Source organism: Ursus arctos, unplaced genomic scaffold, assembly GCF_023065955.2.
Source record: "Ursus arctos isolate Adak ecotype North America unplaced genomic scaffold, UrsArc2.0 scaffold_14, whole genome shotgun sequence".
Lineage (NCBI taxonomy): Eukaryota > Metazoa > Chordata > Mammalia > Carnivora > Ursidae > Ursus > Ursus arctos.
The window spans coordinates 8,959,158-8,982,199 of NW_026622808.1; the positions used below are offsets into that span (position 1 = coordinate 8,959,158).

The 23,042-nt window shown below is 51.6% G+C and overlaps 2 protein-coding genes across 2 annotated transcripts in view; both read left to right on the plus strand.

Moving 5' to 3' along the window:
* PIK3R6 (phosphoinositide-3-kinase regulatory subunit 6) overlaps positions 1-10,728 on the plus strand; it is a 54,741-nt gene extending 44,013 nt beyond the window's left edge. Inside the window, exons 15-20 of the mRNA XM_026520968.4 lie at positions 28-115; positions 392-462; positions 994-1,084; positions 1,904-2,019; positions 8,301-8,413; positions 9,002-10,728. Of these exons, the coding sequence (XP_026376753.1) occupies positions 28-115; positions 392-462; positions 994-1,084; positions 1,904-2,019; positions 8,301-8,413; positions 9,002-9,155 (633 nt within the window). The 3' untranslated portion in view covers positions 9,156-10,728. The remainder of the gene's footprint in view (positions 1-27; positions 116-391; positions 463-993; positions 1,085-1,903; positions 2,020-8,300; positions 8,414-9,001) is intronic.
* A 1,058-nt stretch (positions 10,729-11,786) lies between these two features.
* Positions 11,787-13,869, plus strand: MFSD6L (major facilitator superfamily domain containing 6 like). Its single transcript, XM_044391771.2, has one exon. The coding sequence runs from the start codon at positions 11,842-11,844 to the stop codon at positions 13,600-13,602; it is 1,761 nt and encodes a 586-aa protein (XP_044247706.1). The 5' UTR covers positions 11,787-11,841; the 3' UTR covers positions 13,603-13,869.
* The last annotated feature ends 9,173 nt before the right edge of the window (positions 13,870-23,042 follow it).

Below are 23,042 nucleotides of genomic sequence, written 5' to 3' on the forward strand. Positions count from 1 at the left end.
TTCTCCCCGCCCCCCCATTCCCTCCAGATCTTCAGGGACCTGAGTCAAGACCCCACAGAGGACATTTTCCTCACCGAGCTGAAGGTGAAGATCCAAGACTCCAAATTCCCCAAAGGTGAGCGTCTCTCTCCCCTTTCCCAGAGCCAGCTGACTCAGCTTTCCCCACCCCAAGCCCTGTTTCCAGAAAGTCCTCCCACCCCTCACCTCCACGGAATACCGGGATGCCCTTGGCTCCTCCAAGCCTGCCCAGACCGGTGCTTCCTTCCATCCAGGAGGACGTGCTGTCAAATTCAGGAGCTTAGCTCGTCCTCAGTGAGGTGGGGCGCAGGGCAGGAGGGGCGGGAGGGGCGGGAGGCTCCCACACGCAGCCTCTCCTCCCCTTGTCCCTCAGATGGCTTTTCACCCAGGAGGAAGGGCGCAGCCGAGGGCCCAGGGGCCGAGCTGTCCATCTGCTACCAGAAGGTGCGTGGCCATGGGCGGTCGTGCTCGGAGGAGGTCGGGGGGTACGGCGGGGTGGAAGCAGGTGTCAGGGACGGTGCAGGTGGGGAGCACACAGAGCCAGAGGAACCTTCAACCTGTTTTCCTGAACCTGCCCCTCCCCCAACCCCTCCCCCACAGCTTCTCCCACCCTTTGGAGAGGTTTGCAGGGATGGGTGGATCACAGTTGTTGCATGCAGCCCTGGAGGCCATCTGACTTAAGGAATAAGTCAGATGGGCTGTGCCATCACTCAAAAATACCTTCCTCCCTGGCCGACCAGATGCTTGAACTGATGTCATCAGAGACATAGTCCCTTGGGTCTGGGAGGCTGACTAACGTGCTCCCCGGGGCCGAGAGTGCTCTGAGCCTTTCTCAGCCAGCCCCTTGTTGGACACGAGTGACATAGACAAGAATCTCAGCCAGGGCAGGGGCGGGAAGCAGGACTGTTGACGTGAGGATGCCCAGGGCAGGGCTCTTCTGAGGACCCCCAACTGTTCCTGCCTCCCCCTCCCCAGGCCCTGCTCAGCCACCGCGCCCAAGAGGTCACCGGTTCCCTGCGGGCCACTGGGCTGGTCCTGAAGGCCCTTCCAACCAGTGACACTGACGGTGAGGAGTGGGGATAGCAGAGAGGGACAGAGAAGGCATGAGAAGTGGAGAGGATGGGGGAGAAGGAGAATGACAGTCGAGTGACTGTAGATGGGGAGAGCCAGGGGAGTTGGGCCTCCCACCTGTCCCTGAGATCCTAGAACAAGGCTGAGCCCCTACTGGTGCTGGGCCCAGGGCTGGACACCGGGTACCTGGATGAGCGCGGTCCCCACCGTCAGGCTGCTCACCAGGGGGGAACAGACCGTAGCCGCGGCCTCTGGCTTGACGAGCCTGTAGCCCCATGAGACTCCAGCTGAAAGGTGGATGGACCCCGTGGAGGGGGTGCGGTTGCCTTCTTGTCTCTGCGTCAGGCCTCAGAGCTACTTGTGTTGGGTTTGGAGATGTTGTGTTTTGACTGCCGTTCCACGGGGAGGTGCTCTCCAGTTCACAAAAGGCGCCACTGGTCCCAGTGATCTAATTCTGGCCAATGACCTAATTAGAGCTCTCCAATAGATAATCAGATAGTCGATCTAGGTACCTAACTACCAAATCTAAAATGGGGATGATAACAGATACCAATTTACATGCCTATTGTAAATTATACGTATGAGCTCTGCCGTTAGCTCTCTGGTCTTCTGGAATGATGGCAAGTTTCGTACGGTGGATCACGTCCCTGAACACCTTCGTCGGAGGCCAGGCCGTGTTCTACGCCAAACACGTCAGCTCTTTGAATCCTAGGAGATAGGCATTATTCGTGTTAGCAGCTTTCACTGGAGAGGTAATGAAGCCAGGAAAATGACCCGCGTGACCCAAGGTCACGTCCCACCTCGTTCCTCCCAGGTTCAGGGCCCACCCACACCCCACCATCTGCTGCTCCCGTCACAGACCACACGTGCCTGAATGTCAGCGTGACGGAGGTGGTCAAGTCCTCCAATTTGGCGGGCAGGTCCTTCTCTGTAAGTACTGGGTCGAAGGGGCGCTCCAACAGGGTAGGTGGCTGGGAGCCCGGAGTGAGGGTGTTCAGAGAAAGGGAAATGACTTCAGAGCCTTTGCTGTCGACGCGGGTCTTCCAATGGGAAAGAATCTTCTTTCCCCTCAACTGTGAGGTGCTGAGCGTAAGTAAGACTCAGAGTTAAGGTCCTGCCCTCCACTTGCCGGCCCTCCAAGGACCTAGGACATGCCCAAAAATGGACATTGCGTGCACGTTCTGGCTCCCCTGCAGCCGGATTCATGCACAACAAACCTTGGACCAAATCGAGCCAGCTCTTCTAACCTCGCTGCCCTGGATTCCCTTATCCATACTGACCCAGGACCCGCCCATATGCTCCCTGTCTGATGGGCTCTCTGCACTTCACCTCCCTGCTCAGCTGGGCTGTGAATCCCATGATTACACCTGAACCCTGTTCCAGACGCTTGTCTAAGACTCTCCCCCCTGCTGCTGTCTGCATACAGCCCACCCACCCCAACCCCCCGCTGCTGTCTGCATACAGCCCACCCCACCATGGCGAAGTCACCTCCGTGCCACTAAGACCAAAGCTCCCCTTCCACTCCTTTTTTTTTTTAAGATTTTATTTATTTATTTGACAGAGATAGAGGGAAGGTGAGAGAAGGAACACAAGGAGGGGGAGTGGGAGAGGAAGAAGCAGGCTCCCAGCGGAGGAGCCCGATGCGGGGCTCGATCCCAGAACGCCAGGATCACGCCCTGGGCCGAAGGCAGATGCTTAACGACTGAGCCACCCAGGGGCCCCTCACCTTCCACTCCTTAACGTTACTTTATCTTCCCCTTTAAAAATAATGTTTTAACTTATAAACAAAAGTTTAGTGATATGGGGGAAATGAAAAAAAAAAAGCACAAAGAAGTAAAACCACTTCAAGTCCCATTTTCTAGAGAAGATGAATGTTGCTATTCCAAGGGGCAAACGTCCAGCCTCTTTTCTGTATATCTGTCCGCAATGGAGAGCTGGAGACACATGGGTGCTCACTTCCTTGATGCCTCCTCAGCTAGGAGCTCCTACCCGTTGGGGTTTTATCTGTGGGAAATCTGGGTAAAAAACCTGACCTTCTAAAGAAATTCTGTATCTGCCTTTGCCATGAGCCCCCAGGACATTATCAGCCCAGGACTGTATTTCCAGTTAATTTCTAGGCTCAGAAATTCCCAGACCATGCAGACAGGGAACACGTATACCCCAGAGCCACCTAAGGGCAGAATGTGCCTTGGAATTCCCAGGGGAGCCTCGTCCTCCTCACCCCATAGCACAGCTGCTGTTTTTCTAATCGAGTCTTTTGCTGAAAGCATGACCTTCAAGAGTTCTTGAAGGGGATCTCAGTTTCAGTTCCTTGGGCCTGTCCCCTGGTCCCCATGGCTGTTGAAACCCAAGCCCCTTGATTCCTGACATCACCAAATGCCCCTGGGATGACCAAAGCGTCTGACACGCACAACTTCAACTTTAGAATTTATATGGCATTGTCTTCACTGCCCCATAAATGATCAATTTTTAAATATCCTGTGATAAGTAAAGAGAGCATGTGTGTCTTCTGTCTGTAGGATGCAAAAGAAGGTACTTAATGATTAGGTCAAACACATTCTGTTACTCTAATCTGCAATGTAGAAATGTTTGTCTGCTGCGTCTCTCCGGAACAAGGAAGGTTTGTCCACATTCCCGGCTTTGATTTCGTCCCTTTGATCTCAGTTTGTTCAAACCTGAATGTTCTAGCTTCTGATGCTACTGCAAAATTGGATGCCTTCTTCTGCCCAGTCTTCATTTAAGACCATTCCTTTCTCTCCCTTTCTAGAAGCTTCTGAAGCTTCATTTCACAGAAGGTTCTGAAATACCACAAGCATAGGCATTGGTGGAATTTTTTTCATTCATTATCGTGGATCTTTAAGGGACGTTATCAATCTGGAGACGCCCATCTTTTGGTCCTAACAAGTTTTCTAATATAGGTTTAAAATTTTCCTCTTTTTCTCAAAGTTCTACATGTCTGAATTGTGACTTCTCGGCCTCTTTCCCTGGGCTCTTTTTCCTAAACTGGTTCCTTAAACAACTACTGTTCTTAACGTCCATCCACGGCCCCCTTCTGTTCTCATTCCCTGGACGACCTAACCCATGTATGTGATTGGGGTCCGCTGTGTTCGGGACACCCAAATCTCTATCTCCTGCTCTGACAGTCACCCCCCCGAGTTTCTAACTGTGTATTCAACTCCACATGAACCAGACGTCCCCCAACACCCCACACGCACGACCTTCGAAACCAAAGCTGGTACTTTCAGGTAGTTAAGAGCTCTCCGGAACCGGACTGAGACGGCCTGGGTTCTGAGCTCGGCTCTGCCATTTCCCAGCCGTGTGACGTGAGGCGAGGTCATCAAGCTGCCCATGCCTCGGTCTCACCATCTGTAAATGGGGATGATAGCAATAGCACTGACCTCACCCAGTTGCTGTGGGATGAAATGATTGTCACGTGCAAAGCTCTCAGAAGAGTGCGTAGCCAAGTAAAAGCTATATACGTGCTGACAATGATGTTTTAATTCATCCTTCCCCGGCTGTGGCTCACCTCTCACTTAACGGTACTTCATTAACTGGTCACCTCCGCCAGCATCCTGGGAGTCCCCTCAGAGGCCTCCTCTTCCTCCCTTCCCTGGGTCCTGCTGGTTTCCTCTCTCAATGCTTCTCGAACCTCTCCCTTCCCCCATCCCCCTCCTTCTGAGCCACCTAGGTTGACAAGCCACCCCAATTTGCCCAGGACTGAGGACTGCTTCCCGGGGCATGGGACATTCTGTGCGAAAGCCCGGACAGTCCCAGGCAGATCAGGACAGCTTGGTCACTCTTGGTCCAGACCTTCACCATCCCCTTTTCCTGGACCAACCCAGTAGCCTCCTCGCTGGTCCCCCTGATGCCACTGCAATGCTCCTTAGGTCCACATCTCTGCCCGAGGGATCTTTCTAAAATAAAACTCGGGCATGCCTGTCTGTGCTTAAAATCCCTCTGTCATCTCCCATTCTCCAGGACAGAAGGGCAGAAAAGCTCTTCAGTGTTGCCCAGCGTGGCTCCGCTTCCGCTCCGTCTGCGACTCCAGCCAGAATCTGCAGGCCCTTGACCTCCCAGCATGGTGACGTGTTCTCGCAGACACACGTCTGTGCCTTTGCTTAAGCGCTGTGCATGGCCTGAAACCCGGTCCTACCTTTCTCTTCCCCATCTTCTTTTCATAGCTCTTTCAAATTGAAACTCAGGTGTCATCTCCCCCAGGAGGCCCTCCCTGATGCTCTTCCCCCTTCCCTCCACACCCATCCCCCCAGCCCCCTCCTGGGTAAGTTCGGTGGCCCCTCGGTGCTCCCGTACAGCCCTGGGGACCCAGCCATGGGAGCACGTGTAACACCGTGAATGGCATGATCTCTCTACAGCGATGGACTACGAGTGCCCTCGTCCCCTGGTCCTCCCCATTCTCCCCAGCGCTCTGAGCATTCCGCGTGCTGTCTCGCCCACACCGGAGCTCCCGGATGTTTGCCTCTAGTCTGTGTGTCCCCCCCACTCCAGTCTCCAGGACCTCACCCCAACCTGAGTGCACTATTTCTGGGACGCCCATCCACTGTAGGAGCGCTCTGATTGGCTGAGAGGTCTTGCGCACTGAGCTGAAACCTGCCTTCCTATTGGACAGCTCTGTGCGGGAGCCTCGAGGTCCGAGGTGGACCGCTTTACCCTCGTGCATTTCCTCTTTCCAGGTCAGTTCCCTAACGAGAGTTTCTGTTTCCAGTGACCTCTCTAAACAACCTGCTTGTAGGCTTTTGGGAAATCTAAACTTCTCGCCCCATCGAGTTCCCTTTCACCCCCGCACTGCCTTACTCGGGGAGATTCCAGGAGCCCTTCTTTGCTCTCGGAACCCAGGCCGGTCCGTACGTGTTCTGCACAAATGGACGGATGATAAACGCGAGGGGCGGGGGAGGTTCGTGGCGAGCTAGAGTGAAGGTGTTCTCCGCTTGGAGAACAGCAGAGCACAGGCATTCGTTGTGGTTGGCTTGGTGAGTTTAAGAGGCAGCGACGATACTGGCCAGATTGGAAGTTCGATGTAGGAAAGTAGTGGGAAATAAGGCAGGAATGGTGGGATTGGAGCTTTGGGGGCATGGGAGGCAGGCAGCCACCCAACAGTGGACTGTGAATGGCAGCCTCTTGCACAACTCCTGATGAACTGAGACCGAGACCCTTTGCAAAATCGGCTGGCCCTTTTAACTGACCTCCAGGGTTGCACCTGTAGAATGAAACCCCAGAGTCCTGTGGTCTCCCACGGGGGCCAAAGCCAGCCAGGTCTGCGTGTGTCAGGCAAGCAGACCACAAAGGGGAAATGAAGGCATCTGTCTGCAGGGCACGCAGGTGGACGAAGGCCCGCGGACTGGCTCTGGCGACCTGGAGGGCAGGGTCATGGAAGCCCAGATCCTGCTGGGAGTTACCTAGAGCGGCCTGACACAGAGAAAGAGCACTGCATCGGGAGTCAGGGAGCTGGGTCCCACACCGACTACTGTGAAAGCTTTAGAAGATCATAGTCAATCCCTCTGGACCTCAGTCTTGTCCTCTAAGGGAACCCGGGATATCCCTCACCAGCAGGGGTCAGTTCAGGTGGGGTCCCCTAAGCTATCATAATGCATCTGGCTTTCCCCACTCCCCGGCCCGCACAGGACCCCAGCCTCCCTGCAGCCTCTCCAGGTGTTTCTGGAAGGTCATGGACCACAACTGCCCACCATAGCTGAGGGCCCCAGGCCCCGATGCTGCCGTGGGTCCTAATGCACAACAGGGGAGAAGTCCCCCCCCCTTTTGTCACCCTCTGTCCTAGCAAGGCTAAGGCTTTCTGCCTTTGCTCACAACCCCCCTGTTCCAACTCCTAGGAGTCTATAGATAGAGGGATGGCGGGAGGGGGCTTGGGCTGGGAGACAGATGGAGCAGCAAAAGAACCCACAATGGGGTCTCCATCCCCTCTGACAACTGAAGCCGCTACTCATGCTTGGCCCCTTCTTGCATGACTATAATTAAGAAGGAGAGTAACAACGGGCCAACAGAAATACAGGGCTTACTGTGTCCGGGGCACTTGGTATATTCTGTCCCTTTTAATCGTCACAAAACAATCCTACAAGGTAATCGCTATTACTACCATGTTTGGTTTTGTTTTTTTCTCAATAGGTGAGAAATAAAAGCACAGAGAGATTAAGAAACATGCCCAAGGTCGCACAGCTAATAAGTGGCAGAGCCGAGACCAGAATCCAGGCAGTCTGACTGTAGAGTCTGGGCTTTGGCCTTCCTCCTGGGGGGGGGGGGGTTCTTGTACGCTCTGCCATAGACTTCTGGCTGGCCCACCCCCGCCCCAATAACAGTTCAGCCGAAATGCCCAGACATGCTTGACACCCCCAGCTTAGCCTACAGCAAAAAGCTGAATCAGCGTCGTGGTTCTCAGTCCTGCACAGGAGCTTATCAAAAATGCCCATGCCTGGGGGCGCCTGGGGGCGCCTGGGTGGCTCAGTCGGTTAAGTGCCTGACTCTTGGTTTCAGCTCAGGTCATGATCTCAGGGTCGTGATCTCAGGGTGGTGGGATCAAACCCCCCGCCTCAGGCTCTCTAATTTTATATTTTGGAAAGGTGATTCTTATGAGCAGCAAGAGTTCGAAAATTCTTGAACAAGAATTCTAAAGCCTCAGAATGCTGTGGGGATGAACCACCCAAAGTTGCTGTCTGGGGGGGGGGGGAGGGCGACCACCCGGAAAGGCCCTCTGAACACCCCACCTGTAACTGGCTCCTAGATGATTCCATGATACAAACAGATACAGGCCCTATCTGCATCACGAGGGTAGTTGGCCACTTCCCAGGGACATAATTTTGTATGTAATCCGATTCTGAGAAGGGCGGTCAGGACTCCTAGAACCCCTGACATACTGCCCCCCCAACAGTGCACGTGTAACATAGGCACCTGGGATATGGGGGTGCTGAGGCACCTTGGTAACCTAGCAAGCGCCAGCCACAGCATTCCCGGTGGTTTGAAATTTAGGACAACAGATTGGGAGAAGAATTGCAGAAATGAGAGACCCAAGGGCCAGGGGAGCCCAGATGCGGGTTCTGCAGAGTTGTCACGGCTCCGAGTCCCTTGCAGAAGAGAGCTGGGGACCCCGTGGGCCGGACCGCGGAAATACACCACCGAGGGCAGGAGGTGTTGGCAAGGCCGTCTGTCGCGAAGGGGACACTCACACGAGCTCTCTGTTGTAGACAGTGACAAACACCTTCCGGACGGCCACCATCCAGATCCAGAGCCAGGACCAGAGGCTCCTGACGCTGTTGCTGGACAAGGACAGTCGGCGCACGTACAGGGATGTGGTCAGGTGAGGCCGGGCCTCACCACCGCTCCGTGCCCCATGGAGCCAGCCCCTGCCACCTCCTGCCTCTAGTCCAAGACACCTGTCGGAGGCAGACCCTGGGGCCGGGCAGGTGTGGTCCACCTGGTGGTGTGGACTGAGGCCACTGCCCTGTGACTTCCTGGGAATCCAGGAAGAAGAGAAAATGAATGGGGCAGCCGATGGTATTAATGTTTCTGGACATTTCCTCTACATACGCTCAGCCCATGGCCGCAGCCACAGGTCCAACCCCCTGTGCCGACACTGACCCCTCTGACACGGGCTGACCTTCTGTGGCCTGCTGTGCCCCAGTTAATGTGACCCTTAGAGGTTTCTGCCCCCCCCCCCAGGTGGAGTATTTGGGTAAGGACAGCATACACAGAGGGACCCGCGCAGGCACACCTCCTCTCCCAGTGTTCACCCCCACCTGGGTGCACTTTCCTCGCCCTGACTCCCCCTCCTCTCTCTGCGAGGCCTCCTCCCATATACCCTGTAACAGAGGGGCTGTCTTCACAAGGCCCCAGCAGATCTGACCGCAGAGATGGGTCTCCCGAGCTGGCCTCTCTCCGCCCACAGATTCGAGGTTGCTCCCTGCCCAGAGCCGTGTTCCGGGGCGCACAGGTCCAAGGCGCCGTGGCTCGGTTCACACCAGCCGGAGGTGGACAGGACCAAAGCCAAGCCCAAGCCCCTTCTGATGCCCATCAACACGTTCTCCGGCATCGTCCAGTGAGCCCAAAGGGGCGGCAGAAGTGCTGAGTCCGAGAGCTCCAGACCAAAAGGAAGGATACACTACCTCCGCCAGCCTCCAAACACTCACACCAGCAGCCGGGACAAGGCCTGTGAGTCGGAGCCAGTGAGTGACTGGAGCACAGGGAGCTCAGCTGTGGCAGGTGATGGAGCAGGGCCCCCTCCCAGGAAAGCTGCACACACGCAAGCAGGACCCAGCTCCGTGCACAAATGTCCACACGCCTTCGTTCATTTTTAGTTCCCACCTCTCCCACTCAAGCTCCCCCCTCGCCCCTTAAAACCCAAGTGAGAGCTGCTATTTTGTCCAGGGCCCCATGGCCTGGGGGGAAATGGGAAGCAGGGCTAAAGCACCTCCTCTCTCCTGAGTCTGTTCCTTTCCCTCCCTCCAGCCACCGCCCACGCCCTGCGTGCCCAGGCAGGTGTCTCTCCTGGAGGAGAGGAAAATGTCAGATTCAATAAAGGCACACTAAGGCACTTTTGCTTTTATCTAACACCTAGCGACATTTGCTTTTAATAGAGATCCAGGGCCGTATGTGATCTAATGAGTCCTCTTAGGCCAGCTGAGAGTTCCATGGAGTGTTACTGGTGTGTTCTGTCTGCCCACCCCTCTCCCCGTTCACGTGGACTTAGGGACTCCTGACCGGCCCTGTCCCAAAACAGAGCAAATAGTTCCAGAGGAGCCTGATATTAAAGACACAAAAATTCTTGGCTTCTGAGTTCCAAAACTTACATCCAGGTGTAAAATAGGGAAGATCAGTGATACAGAACCACTAGTCCCACCCCTAGGACTAGGTGGGGGGGGGGGTAGGAGGGAAAGCAACAGAGGAGAGGGCAGGGTCCCAGGAGGGTGGGTGGGTGTGGAAGAATTCCTCTCAAGTTCGGGGATCCAAGACTATGGAGGTAGGTGCTTTACTTTTGACCTCATTGCTTGGGGAGTGGGGGCAAGTCTGGAAGACTCCCTGTAAGAGGGGCTGCCTGGGGGGTCTAGGCATATGGGTCCAAAGGACACCAGTATGGCAGTGTGCCTGCCCCTCTGTGGACGTCAGCCCTGGACAGAGTGAAGACGGAGGAGTGGAGCACTGAAGCTGCCCCCCCCCAGAACCCAGGGAGAGAGGGATTAGGGGCAGTCCCCAGGGAGATGGAAGTGGTTTTAAGCCAGAAATGACTGATATCACTGAACTTGAGTGAGTTTACCTGGAGGAGGCTAGATATTATTTCTCTGCTCTTGGCGGGATATAAACGGATTCCTATCGATTTTGGCATTCACACAGTTACTAGGTTCTTTGAGTAAACATTTGCCAGGTTTACCAGTTGTTAAAATTAGGTGAGATCTCTGGGCTCCTCCTGCAGTCATCTCTCTGCCCCCTCACGATGGAAAGCAAGTTGCAGACCAAATTTTGCTACACATTCAGATGGGCGTTGGCAAGCCGTCATCCCCCTCAACCCCAACCCCAGCCAAACTAGGTGCTCTGAGTGCACCTTGCATGAAAATTATCACTTTATCAGTAGCTGGATATTGGACCATATGGGAATAAAGCCTACAACACCATTTCAAAGGGCTGGACCACTGGCATCTCTAGATTCGTATAAATGCTCGCCCAAGGAGGAAAAGCCTCCAACAAAATTATAATCAATCCATGTGAGATGGACACCACTAATTTCCCCAGGGAAATTTCGCCGGTATCTATCAGGCTAATTAGTGAAACCACTTCAGTTGATCTAAGACTGTGGACGTGCTGGGATTCGCTGCGTCTGGAGTGCAGCTTTTTTGGATTATATGTTAGCTGTCTCTGGAGGGTGTACCCCTAATTGGACCACAGAGCACCCATAGGTGTAGATTAAAACTTTCCGATACATGCATACTGTTACAGGGGCTGGGAGGCTGGGGCGCAGGGTGCCCCGCCAAGACAGCCCTCAGCTGTCCGCCCCCTGGGGATCGTCTCCGCTCAAGAAAACTGTCATCTATAGTGCCTCTTCCGGGAGCAGCTGGCATCCGACGAAACAGCTCTATACCCAGGGACAAAAATAGGAAGGCCCGCCGTCTTCCTGGAGTTCTGATTCTGATGGAGACAGACAGGAAACAAGATAAACACGCGAAATAGAAACCCATGGAGTACTGAGTGGTGAGGCGAGCTACGGAAAAAAATAAGGCAGAGGAGGGGGTGGGAATTGTCAGTGAGGGTGGACAGGGACGGTCCCTGAAGGTAACAGGGCGGTCCTTGACGAAGGAGGGGGCGTCAAGACCTGAAGATAAAGGAGGGAGCCCCTATCATAAATTCCATTCCCGCTCCTCCCCACCGCCCCTCAATTTTCCTTGCCCGAGGCAGCTCAGGGAACTAACTCAGGTTTGCGGGCGACCCGGGGCCTGGCGTGGAGCGCACCCAACAGGCCCCAGGCCCCACCCTCGCGCACGCGCCCACGGCCGCAGGAGGCCAAGGGACCGGCAGGTGCGGCCAGCAGGTGCGCCGGCCCCGCCCCCCAGGTGCGGCGTCCCAGGGGCGGGGCCACTTCCGGGCCGGCGGCCGGACGTGGCGGGGGGCGGGGAGGGGGCGCGGCCGTTGACCCGGTGACCGCGGCGCCGCCCGAGGCCGGAGTCGACTCCCCGCGCCCCCGCCCGGCTCCCGGGTCATGGCCCCCCGCCCGCTCGGGACTGACGGAGCCGGGCCGCCATGAGCGCCAACCCCCAGTGGGACATTAACAGGGCGCTGGGGGTGGCCAGGCTCTTCCACCTGGTGTGCGGCGTCCGGGACGCCTGCGTGACTCCGTTCCTGACCCTCTACCTGAGGCAGCTGGGCTTGGCCGCGCCCTGGGTGGGCATCCTGATGGGGACCAAGCACCTGATCGCGGCCTTCTGGGCTCCCTTCTGTGCCTTCCTGGCCAAAAGCTACCAGAAAAGGAGGGTGCTTCTGATGGGCTCGCTGCTCGGCTCGGTGGGAGCCAGCCTGTTGATGGTCCTGGTGCCGCCGCTGGACAAAGATCCGCCCCGCTCCTGTAACGCCAGCGACGGCGCCACCCCCACGGCCCTGCCACTGGGGACCGCACGAACTGTGACTGTCGCCTCGAGCCCCGCGGCCGGGGCGCCCAGCCCCCCAGCCGAGAGCAGTCCTGGGACGCTGGACGTCACTGGCTTCAGAAAGGCACCGGCAGAAAGTGTCCTCGAATCATCCGGCCGGCCGCCTGGCTACGCCGTGCGCTCCGTGGAAGGAGCCAGGACCACGTCCCCAGTTCTCCAGCCGGTCACTTCAGGGATGAAGGATACTCCTGGAGAAGGTGCTTCTAAGGCGCGCAGGACGGCCCTCCCTTTGCTTGCTGGGGGTACAGCCCCGGGGAGTCCAGCCAACTTGTCAGCAGCCCAGGGGAATGCCCGGGCCCTTGGCCTCTCCTTGGAAGGCTTGCGCTGGACTTTCCTCCTCTCCCTGGGGTCCCTGGTGTTCTGGGAGCTGCTGGCCGCCCCTCTGGAGCAGGTGGCAGACGACAGCCTTTATGAATACCTGGATTTTGTGGACGCCACGGACCGCTACCGAAGTCTGTGGGTCTGGAGGCTGCTGGGCGAGTCGGCAGGCGTGTGCGGCATCGCAGCCCTGGTGGGGCAGCTGGAGTGCGTCCTGATGACAAACAGCTCCCGTGGAGTGTTGCATTTCTACGGCTACTCGCTCGTCAGCGCCCTGGCTTTCCTGGTGAGCATTGCCTTTCCCGTGCCCGTCTGCAGGCGGCGGGAGCCCAGCCACAAAACTGTCAAAGCGTTGTCCCTGGTGCGCAGCGACCCCCGGCTCATTCTCCTAGCCCTCACCGTGCTTCTGATAGGCGCCGCCTCCAGCACGGTGCAGAACTTTCTGTTCTGGAACATGAAAGACCACGGGAGCAGCGAGCTGGTCATGGGTTTCTCGGTGGCTCTGGGCTTGCTGGGGGAGATTCTACTCCATCCGTTCAAAGCCACGCTGCTGCGAAAACTGTCGAGGGCCGGCACGGTGGGGCTGGGGCTGGGCTGCCTGGCCGCCCAGCTTCTCTACTACTCCTTCCTCTGGAGCTGGTGGTCCGTCCTCCCCGCTCAGATCTTGAGCGCCGCCGGCAGCGGGGCCCTGTGGTGGGCCGTGAAGGCCTCCGTGGAGGACCTGGCCACTCCAGGGACGGAGAGACCTCTGGGTGTAATGTTCCGAGGACACCTTTACAGGGGAGGGTCCAGCCTGGGCAGCGTGGTGGGCGGCTTTGTGGTGGCGTCCTTCAGCCTGGCTGTGCTGTATCAGGCCTGCTGCGTGGTCCTGCTGCTCTGGCTGGCTCTGTTCCTGTCCGTCCAGCCCAGACTGCCCCAAGAGCAGAAAATCAACTACTCAAAACTGCTGGTCATGGAGGCCAGCGACATGAGCGACTCTGAGCAGGACACGGAGCGGGACTGGCTGGTGAGGGCCATGAGGGAGGAGGACTCAGAATAGAAGGGCGGAGAGAAGGTCCAGATGCGCCGATCCCCAGGAAGGCACCCAAGGGGGCGGGACAAGAACTCACCTGCCGAGGACACACCCTGCGTCCCGCCCCCCAGGGCTGCAAGGGAGTCTGGAGAGAGCGAGCGAGCAAGTCTGTGCAGAACACCCCCACCCCCACCCCGGGGATCATCTCATTGCATGATTTTCTTTACTTTTACTGTAAAAGGAGAGTTAACTTTTTGCTGTTCAATCTTTTTTAAATAATGGAGGAAGAATACATTTGCCAAAAAAAAGAAAAGTGCCCTTTGTATTCACCATGTTTGGGCGTATAAGGTTTGCAAGAGCTTAAAACGGTACTGATGCTGGTGCTGCTGATCTCAGCCACGGCTGGAGTGTTCACGCAGTGGGGACCCACAGATCCAGTTGGCAGAGGGGGCAGCTGGCTTTGTTTGGTGAGTCACGTGTGTTGCCATGGGTCCTATAGAGGCCATGCTGTGCACAGGTAAGAATGGGAATGAACGCCAAGCAGGTGCCCACACTCACACCCAGGTACCTGGGTTTCCCGATCAGAGCAAATGCTGGGCAATGTAGTCGGTGTTGGGGGAGCAGGGATTCAGGTTAATACATTTTCATTCTTGCTTTCAGATGTGTGTGTCCCTGGGGGTGGGATCCCTAGAATTGTCTTCCGTACTTATATCTGAACAAGGACAGTTTCATGTCTTTGGGCACAATTCCTGCACGCTCCGCCTCGCACAAGTTCATGGGGATTGTTTGCAACTGCTTGATTGGGGCGTGGCAGCCTCCGTAGGGTTGGGGTGCCACAGGTGGTCCACATTCGTGCCTGTGCTTAGCCACTCGGTGGGGTGACTGCTCCAACCCTCCCACTCCCCAGGAAAGGGCCCTTTATTCCAGAAGTCAGATGCCAGAGACCACGTCTTCTACCTCATATAATCAGGTAAGTACAGGATATTGGATTTAGAAGGGGCTCATTTTACAAATGTGAAAATGTGTCATAGCTGGAGAAGGGGAACAAGCACATGAATGTCCACTGGGTCAGACACGGTTCTAGGAAATTTATTCTTTTTCAATTTTCCCTGAGAAGCTTTAGGGTATAAATAACCAACAAAAAAAAATTAACCTCTGCCTGAAATAATTAGGGATTCGTTGGTCTCACATAAGAAGTCTAGGGGTAGGCAGTCCAGAGCTGGTACAGCTGCTCAGCAATGCCACAAGGGGCCTAAATCTCTTCATCCCTCTGCTCCCATCACCTTCAGCTCGTAGAGCCCATATTTGTCCACTCATGATAACAAGATGGCTGCCACACTCCAGGCCTCTCATCCGTGTTCCAGGCAGGAAGAAGAGGGCAAAGGGAGAAATAGGAATGAGCGCCTATATCAGGGAAATAAAAACCTTCCCAGAAATCCTCGGCAGATTTCTGCCACCCCAAACTGCAAAGGAGTCTAGGAGGTGGAATATTTTCCGCCAAGCATGTTGTTTGAGGAAGAAGAGGGGGCTGAATGTCAGATTGTCAGCTAAAAACGTCTAGCACAGTATCAGAAGTCGAACTCACATCCAGGCCTGTCTCGCTGCAAAGTCTGTGTTCCTCCCTGCGCAGTAAGCCAGTTTCCCCGCATAAATGGCTTTAGCAATTCCACTCCCTGCCAACAACCCTGTGAATCCATCAAATTTGTTATCTGCGTGTCACAAAGGAGAAGACAGAGTCTCGGAAAAGTCACACATTGGGTCGCTGGCAGAAACACCACCAGAGCCCTAATCTCTTTACCCCCAATTTTGATCATTTTCTGCGAGGCCACAGTTCCCAAGCCCCGCTGTCCATCCAAGTCATCTGGGAATGTCAGAGATCAAAGGATCAAAATGTCAGGTTCCTAGTTTCCATCAGACCTCCTGGCTGGCACCCAGAAATCTGTATTTTTCATGCAATCTCCCAGGGACTGGGATGTGGCTGGCCGAGCGCTGGTCCACTCGGTTGCCCCTTCCAGCCCTGTCTGTCTCCCGCTCCTTCCGGGAATGCTTCTAGCACGCGAGGAAATGCACCCTAACCCCCGAGCGGTCACTGTGTGCTCGCCACTGTGCCGAATACTTGACACACGCTGGCTCACGTAACCCTCCAAGCGACCTTGGGACGCAGCCACTGTCACCATCTCCAATTTGCAGATGGCAAACTGACGCTCGGTAACTTGCTGGAGGTCAACAGCTAGGAAGTGGCAGAGCTGGGACTCGGATCCAGCCGGCACCAGAGCCCAAGACTTTCATCACCATGCTCTACGGCCAAGGAACCGGAGAAAAGGAGGAGGGAAATCCAGCATTAAGATTTCAGGCAGCTATCACTTGAAACCTCCCGGACAGGGGACAGAACTCCGTTCATAGACAGAACATACAATAATATCAAAATACAAATGCAGGCGTGTCCCCCTACGGTAAACAAAAAGATGAGGAACAGGACTTGGTTTAAGAAAGGATTGAAGTTCGGAAGTGCGGTTTGAAGAAGGAAGGAGGAGAAGGAGGTAAGTGACATGACAATTTAAGGATCTGAAAGATTTTACAGGGAGGGTACTGAGATATTTGTGTTGGGCTCTTTAGTTAATACGTGACAATCCTCTGTTTGTAAAGAAGTACGGCTCCCTGTTACGGGGAACTCAAGAATGAATAACATGCATAGACCCTCCCCTCAAGAAGCTAATGGTCTAATGGGGAGATTCACTTACATACAGACACACATACCTAAGCCAGCACGGGACATCGCGACAAAAGCCACACACAGAGCGCCGTGGGAGTGAGGAAAGGGACAGGTCATTCCTGACCCAGGAATTCAAGGAAGGTTTCGTGGGGATGACATTTAAGCCACGCTAACAGGCAGAGAGAGGGTGGTACCTTGGGGAAGGGCATTGCGGGCAGCGGGAACGGGTGAACAGGGTTTCCGCGGTGGGAAAAGCATGGGGTCTACTTGGGGAATGGCAGGAAATACAGTTTGGCTGGGGCAAAGGGTTTGTGCGGCAGACAGGGCTGGGAGGAGAGCTTCCGTGTGCATGGCTTTTACTGGTGCTTCTTTGCCGAGGCATGATGGAAGGAAGGACCAAGTCCAAGTCCTCGACGAAGACTCGAGGCATGACTTTTACTCTATTAACTCTCCGGGAGGTCAGTGAAGCTTCATAAAATCAAAAGTGAACGAAATTCTTAGCTCCCAGCCTTAGGGCTATCAGAGATACTGAGTTCTAACATATCCCGGTTCCAAGTAAGAGGAAAGCAAACATTGAATGAGCCATTAACCTTTACGCTCAGGCTTACTTAGACCATTATTTTCCCAGTGAGTTTTCCAGAACACTCAGTCTTAGTGTGGTGGGAGTGGAAGGCAATAAAAAGCGTTCTTGGCTAACTAGTTGGGGAAATGGTATAAACGGCTGTCACCTCTTAGAAGCTTACAACACATATTGGCAATGAAGGCTCCGTAAAGCCCTGGAGTCAACAAACTCGGTTAGCTCCGTAATTCCCCTTACCCGTGTGCTACCACAGCCTCCTTCCCAGCAACCCCAATCCCTGTCTGGCAGAACTAGTATTTCCTGGATGATACTTTGGAACATGCCAATATGGGTAGTTCTCTGTGTGACCTTTTCAACTGAGCAGAGTCGGTGCTTGGGGACAAGTCTGGGCTCCCACCCCCAGACTGGCAAGGATCCTGAGAATCCTTGCTAAGAACTTGGCAAAGCTTGTCCCATTAAATCAGAGCGTGAACTCATTTTCCAGGTGAACTAACTAAGTTCAAAGCGAGGTCTGTTTGAACCACGCTGTGAGTCTCTGTGTTACAACTGGTTCAGATAAGTGGAGAGTGTATTCCTTGCCGGGGAGCAAGGATCAGAGGCAGAGACATGGCGGGGGTGAGACACTGAGTCTGCAGGTGGATTTTGTATGAGGAATCATGGACAACAAGGTTGGAGACTTGGGTTGGATCCATATTGCGGATACCCTAACTGTTAACCCTAGGAAAGGGGAAAGCTCATAGGCTGAACTGTGCCTTCCCTCTCTCTGGGCTTAATACCAGCATATGGTAATTCTTGTAATTTTCACAACGCTAATGCTCATTTAACAGCAGGGGAAACTGAGTCTCAGAGACCTTAACTGACTTAGTTGCTCAACATCATGACTATTAGCTGGTGGAGTATGGCTTGAGCGCAGATCCGACCATGGCAGATCCCATGGTCCTTTGTCTGAACATCATTCTGCTACTGGAGAGGTTTTACCAGCCACCGGAGATGCACTGAAAGTTTTCGACCCTCTCTTGCCACTTGCCTTCTGAACAACAGGTCTGAGTTGGGGGGAGCTTTCGGAGTCTGGGCTGCCTATTTTGGGCAGACCATTGCAACTGTCCAGGCAGGGAGTGTGTTAGGAAGGGCTTCTAATACCACAGTGAATAGCAATGATAAAGCAACCATTTTCGTTTTGCTTCAGACCTTGAAAAGAATGCCTCTAAAGTTCTAAGTATGATGTCTGCTGAAGGTTTTATTAAGTTAAAAAAGACAAACCTTCCCTTTTCTTCCACGTTTTCATGACATATTCATCAATTTCCTGCATCTACTGAGAAGGACATGTGATTTTTCTTCTCTAGGCCATTTGTGTGGTGAATTTCACACTAACCATGAATTCTTAGATGACCCCTGATAAATTGTGTTTAAAAAAAAAAACACATCATTGGACTTGGCTGGCCAATTATTTTATTGAAGATTTTTGCACAAATGTTCACTTTGCTTTTTCTTCCCTTAGCTAGTTTTGTTGTTATGGTTATATGAGTCTCACCTTTATATTTTCTATTTTATGGAACAACTCATATAAGATAGGACTCACCTGGCCAACGAATGGTAGAACTGTTTGTCGTGGGCTGTCAGTAGAACAAGTTTTCCTGTATACAGGCACTTAGACAATTCTCTGTTTATTCATATGACCTTTCACGTTTTTCTGTATCCTTTTTAGTCAAGTTTTCAAATGCATTGGTGTATTGTTGTTGAGACAGAAACCGCTGCTTGCCTACTGAACACTCATTCTTCTCTCTCCTCTACCCAAACTGTGTTCCCAGCAGCAACTGCGTCCAAGCGAAATGCTTACCTTCACAGGATGTCTGGGGAAGTCTTTGCTTTCCTGGGCATAGGCTCCGCCTCCTCTAGGGGCTCCGCCTCCTCCTCTTCTTTCCTTAGAGGAGAAACAGCTGTCTCACAACTGTCAAGTTGACAAGCATGACCCAAAAAGTGCCACACACGCTTAGCTGAACACAGTCCTTTTTGCTTAGCTACTTTTTTTAAAAAGATTTTATTTATTTATTTGACAGAGACAGCCAGCGAGAGAGGGAGCACAAGCAGGGGGAGTGGGAGAGGAAGAAGCAGGCTCCCAGCAGAGGAGCCCAATGTGGGACTCGATCCCAGAACGCCGGGATCACGCCCTGAGCCAAAGGCAGTCACTTAACGACTGCGCTACCCAGGCGCCCCTGCTTAGCTACTTTTATCAGAGATTTGTGTTTAGACTTTTCAAAAGACCCATTTTGGGTTTTGTTAATTTTGTCCGTTGTTTTTGTTTTCTCTTTTCATTTCTGCATTAGCTTTGTTGCTTCCTTTCTTATTTCTGTGAATTTACTCTGTTGCTTTTTCCCCCTTGAGTTACCTACTCATCTCTTTTGCTCTGAGTATGTCTTGTTTTCCAATAAATATCAAAAATGTTAATTTCCCTTATGTATTGCTTTAGTACAAACTTTGACATTGCAGTTCAGTTCCAAGTATGTCGTGACTTTCCTTGTCGTTTCTTCTTTAGCCCAAAGATAGTTTTCATTTTTCCTAGGAATATGGGATTTTTAAATGTTCTGTTTTTACTAGAGTGTATCTTTATTTCATTGGGAAGTGTAACCAACATCATCCTTTGTAATATGTGGCGATTTCCTTTGTTCGTTAGGTATAAAGAGGTGTGTGTGCACATGCGTGCATACATTTTAGCTCAAGATTATTAATTGTATTAGTCAAATATTCTATCCCTCTTATTTTGGGTCTGCTTGCTGTATCATATTCTGAAAGAGTTGTGCTAAAACCTCCAAATATAATTGTTGATATATCCATTTCCCCATGTTAGCTCTTTGTTGCTTTATGTATTTTGAGGCTACATTGCTGGGTGCCTATTGCTTATGATTGGTATTTCTTTTTGATTTATTATTCCTTATTAGTATATAACCTCTCCATTGGTCCCTTATTTTTACCCTAAATTCATTTTTTTCTTCTGATGTTAAAATTGCTATCCTGGAGGTATTTCTTTTCTTAACGTGCCAGGCTCTTTTAACCTTTGGCTTTCCAATTTTGCTTATATGATCCTTGCTAACAATATATAATTGTATCTTGGTCTTATATCTAATCAGAAAATCTCTGTGTTTTGATCTGTGAGTTTGACTCATCCTCACTTAAATTTATTGACTTTATTTTAGGACATAGTTCTGCTGCATCATTTTGTGTTTTCTATTTATTGTGCTTTCTTTCTACTCCTTTCCGTCTTTGAAATAGTTCAAAATTTCCTTCCTTGGATTTTTCTGCTTTCTGGTGCTAAGATCAAATTATTCTGTAGAAAATAATACATTCTATTTATACCCTTCTCATAGTTAACCCTAATATATTATGACCCTTACTTATATTTATTCTTTCCCCTGTCAATTTCTTAACCTTGACAGCTGTAGATGTTTCCTTAAACAAGACACGTTCCATCACCCTACAGTCTTTCCTCCTCCCACCAGTTCCCCATACCCCTTCCCCAGCCATGCTTCCAACCTAGGGTGTTACTTCTAAGTTATCTGTAATATACTTTTTTTCAGGAGGGATGCATTGCTAATTTAAGTAATATTACACTTTTCTAAGCTATGTTCTCTCCTTTACTTTGCATAACTCATTGCTCCATCCTGGATTCATTTCCCATCTTGCTGAAGTACTTCTCCTTTAAAAATGCTTTCAAGGGAGATTGACTTCTGGAATGGTAAAGTGAGGACCTTGGTGAACCACTCTCCCATAAAAACAACAGAAATACTGGCCAAACAACCAAAATCAACCATCTCAGAATTCTGGAAGGGTGCCAAAGCCACCAAACGAACTGGGAATCATCTATCCAAGAGAAATTACTGAACTTCAATAAGACAGTGGTGCCTGTCACATTTTAACTTGGGGTTATTCTTATCCTCTCTCCCTCCGCAGCTTGGTGGCCCAGTAGCCATGAAAAGTCAACAGTCTCAATGCTAATGGAGAAGACTGACTTCTTTAGCAGCTCTGTTAAGAGCCCCATTCCTAGAGCACAGTCAATATTTTGTCCACTTTCGCAGCTACCTGGGAAACCTTCATTGCCAAGGTGTTGTGGCTCTCTATTTTATTTGACTCACAGCTCAGCTCAGGGGGGAAATAAAAACTATACTTAGGGCACTTCCAAAAACAATAGCAATCTGCTGGCCACCCATCAGCTGCCAAAGCCTGTGATTTTGGTAAGAGGAAGCAAGAGTCTGGCCAACACCAACAAAAGTTTAAAAGTAAACTCTGGATAACTAGAGAACCACAGAGGACTTTGAAAAGCTCCAACGTGTTCCTGAGGATCTAGAAGGCGGCCCAGTGTGCCTGCTTGGGAGAGACCTCAGAAAGAAGGCCCTAGTCACTCACCTCTGGCTGCCCTTCAGGCCCTGCGCACTCAGGAAGTGGGAGCTGAAGCTGTTTTGTAAACTGAAGTGTGATGTGTGCTTTCAGACACAGCTCCGCTTGTAAAAGGGTGGGAGACACATAGACAAGGGATTTGGGGAAACCTTTGGACTGACCATTGGTTCACCACTAAATTATACTGAACCAAGAGTAAACCCTAGAAACCCAGACTTCAAAATAAGAACTTTAAGGAAAAAAAAAAACACATAAAGGCCAGCAGAGACGTCGAGAGCTGCACATTGCAAGGAATATAGAATTGACAGAATTCATTTAGGAAATTCACTACACAAATAAGCAGCCACAGGAAAAATGATAATAAAAAAACCCAGCAACAACAACAAACCTGGGGAGAGGGAATCTGATTTTAGGTTGTTATATTATTTTAAATGTCTGACTTTAGACAAAAATTTGCAACCTCTGCAAAGAAACAGAAAAATATGCTACATACACAGTAAAATAGCCAACTGAAAATATCGCTGAGGAGGCACAGATGTTTAATTTAGTAGACAAAGACTTTAAATCAGCTATTATAAATATGTTTAAAGAACTAAAGGATACATGTCTTAAGAATTAAAAGAGGGGCGCCTGGGTGGCTCCGTGGGTTAAGCATCTGCCTTCGGTTCGGGTCATGATCCTAGGGCCCTGGGATCGAGCCCCATATTGGGCTCCCTGCTCAGTGGGGAGTCTGCTTCTCCCTCTCCCTCTGCCCCTTCCCCCCACTCGTGCACACACTCTCTCTCTCAAATAAATAAATAAAATCTTAAAAAAAGAGAATTAAAGGAAAGTATGACACAGTCACTTACCAAGTAGAGAAAATCAACAACAACAAAATTACAAAACAAAAACAAAAACAAAAACCACTCCAAAACCAAAAAACCTTTAAAGTGGATTTCCGGAGTTGAAAAGTACAATTACCGAAATAAAAAATTCACTAAAGGGACTCGATAGTAAATTTGGGCTGTCCGAAGAAAGAATCAACAAACTTGAAGACAGGTTAATAGAGATTACCCAGTCTAAGGAAAAGACTGGGGGGGAAAAGGAAAGAAAGAAAAACGAACAGGGCCTCAGAGATATGTAATATACCATCAAGGATAGTAACATGCACCTACTATGAGTCCCAGAAAGAGAGGAGAAAAATAAAGGGAATAAAGAATATTTGAAAAAAAATGGCTAAAAACTTCCCAAATTTGATGAAAACAATTAATGTACGCATCCAAGAAACTTGACAAACTGCAAGTAAAATAATTCCAATAGATCCACACTTAAACACACCATAGTCCGACTGGTGAACATCAAAGACCAAAAAAGCTTGAAAACAGCAAAAGGAAAACCATGTCTCATGTACAAGTGAGCCTCAGTAAGATTAACAGCTGACTTTTTGTCAGAAATCATGGAGGCAGAAGACGGTGGAATCATATCTTCAAAGGGTTGAATGAAAAAGACCATCAATCAAGAATTCTATACACAGCCAAGCTCTCCTTCAAAAGTGAAGGAGAAATTAAGATATTCCCAGATAAACAAATACAGAGAACTTGTCACTAGAAGATCTGTTCAGAAGTACTAAGGGGGGGGGGGCGCCTGGGTGGCACAGCGGTTAAGCGTCTGCCTTCGGCTCAGGGAGTGATCCCGGCATTATGAGATCGAGCCCCACATCGGGCTCCTCCACTATGAGTCTGCTTCTTCCTCTCCCACTCCCCCTGCTTGTGTTCCGTCTCTCGCTGGCTGTCTCTCTCTGTCAAA

Coding starts and splice junctions, on each gene's coding strand:
- MFSD6L (XM_044391771.2), top strand. CDS start 11,842: ATGAGCGCCAACCCCCAGTGGGACATTAACAGGGCGCTGGGGGTGGCC.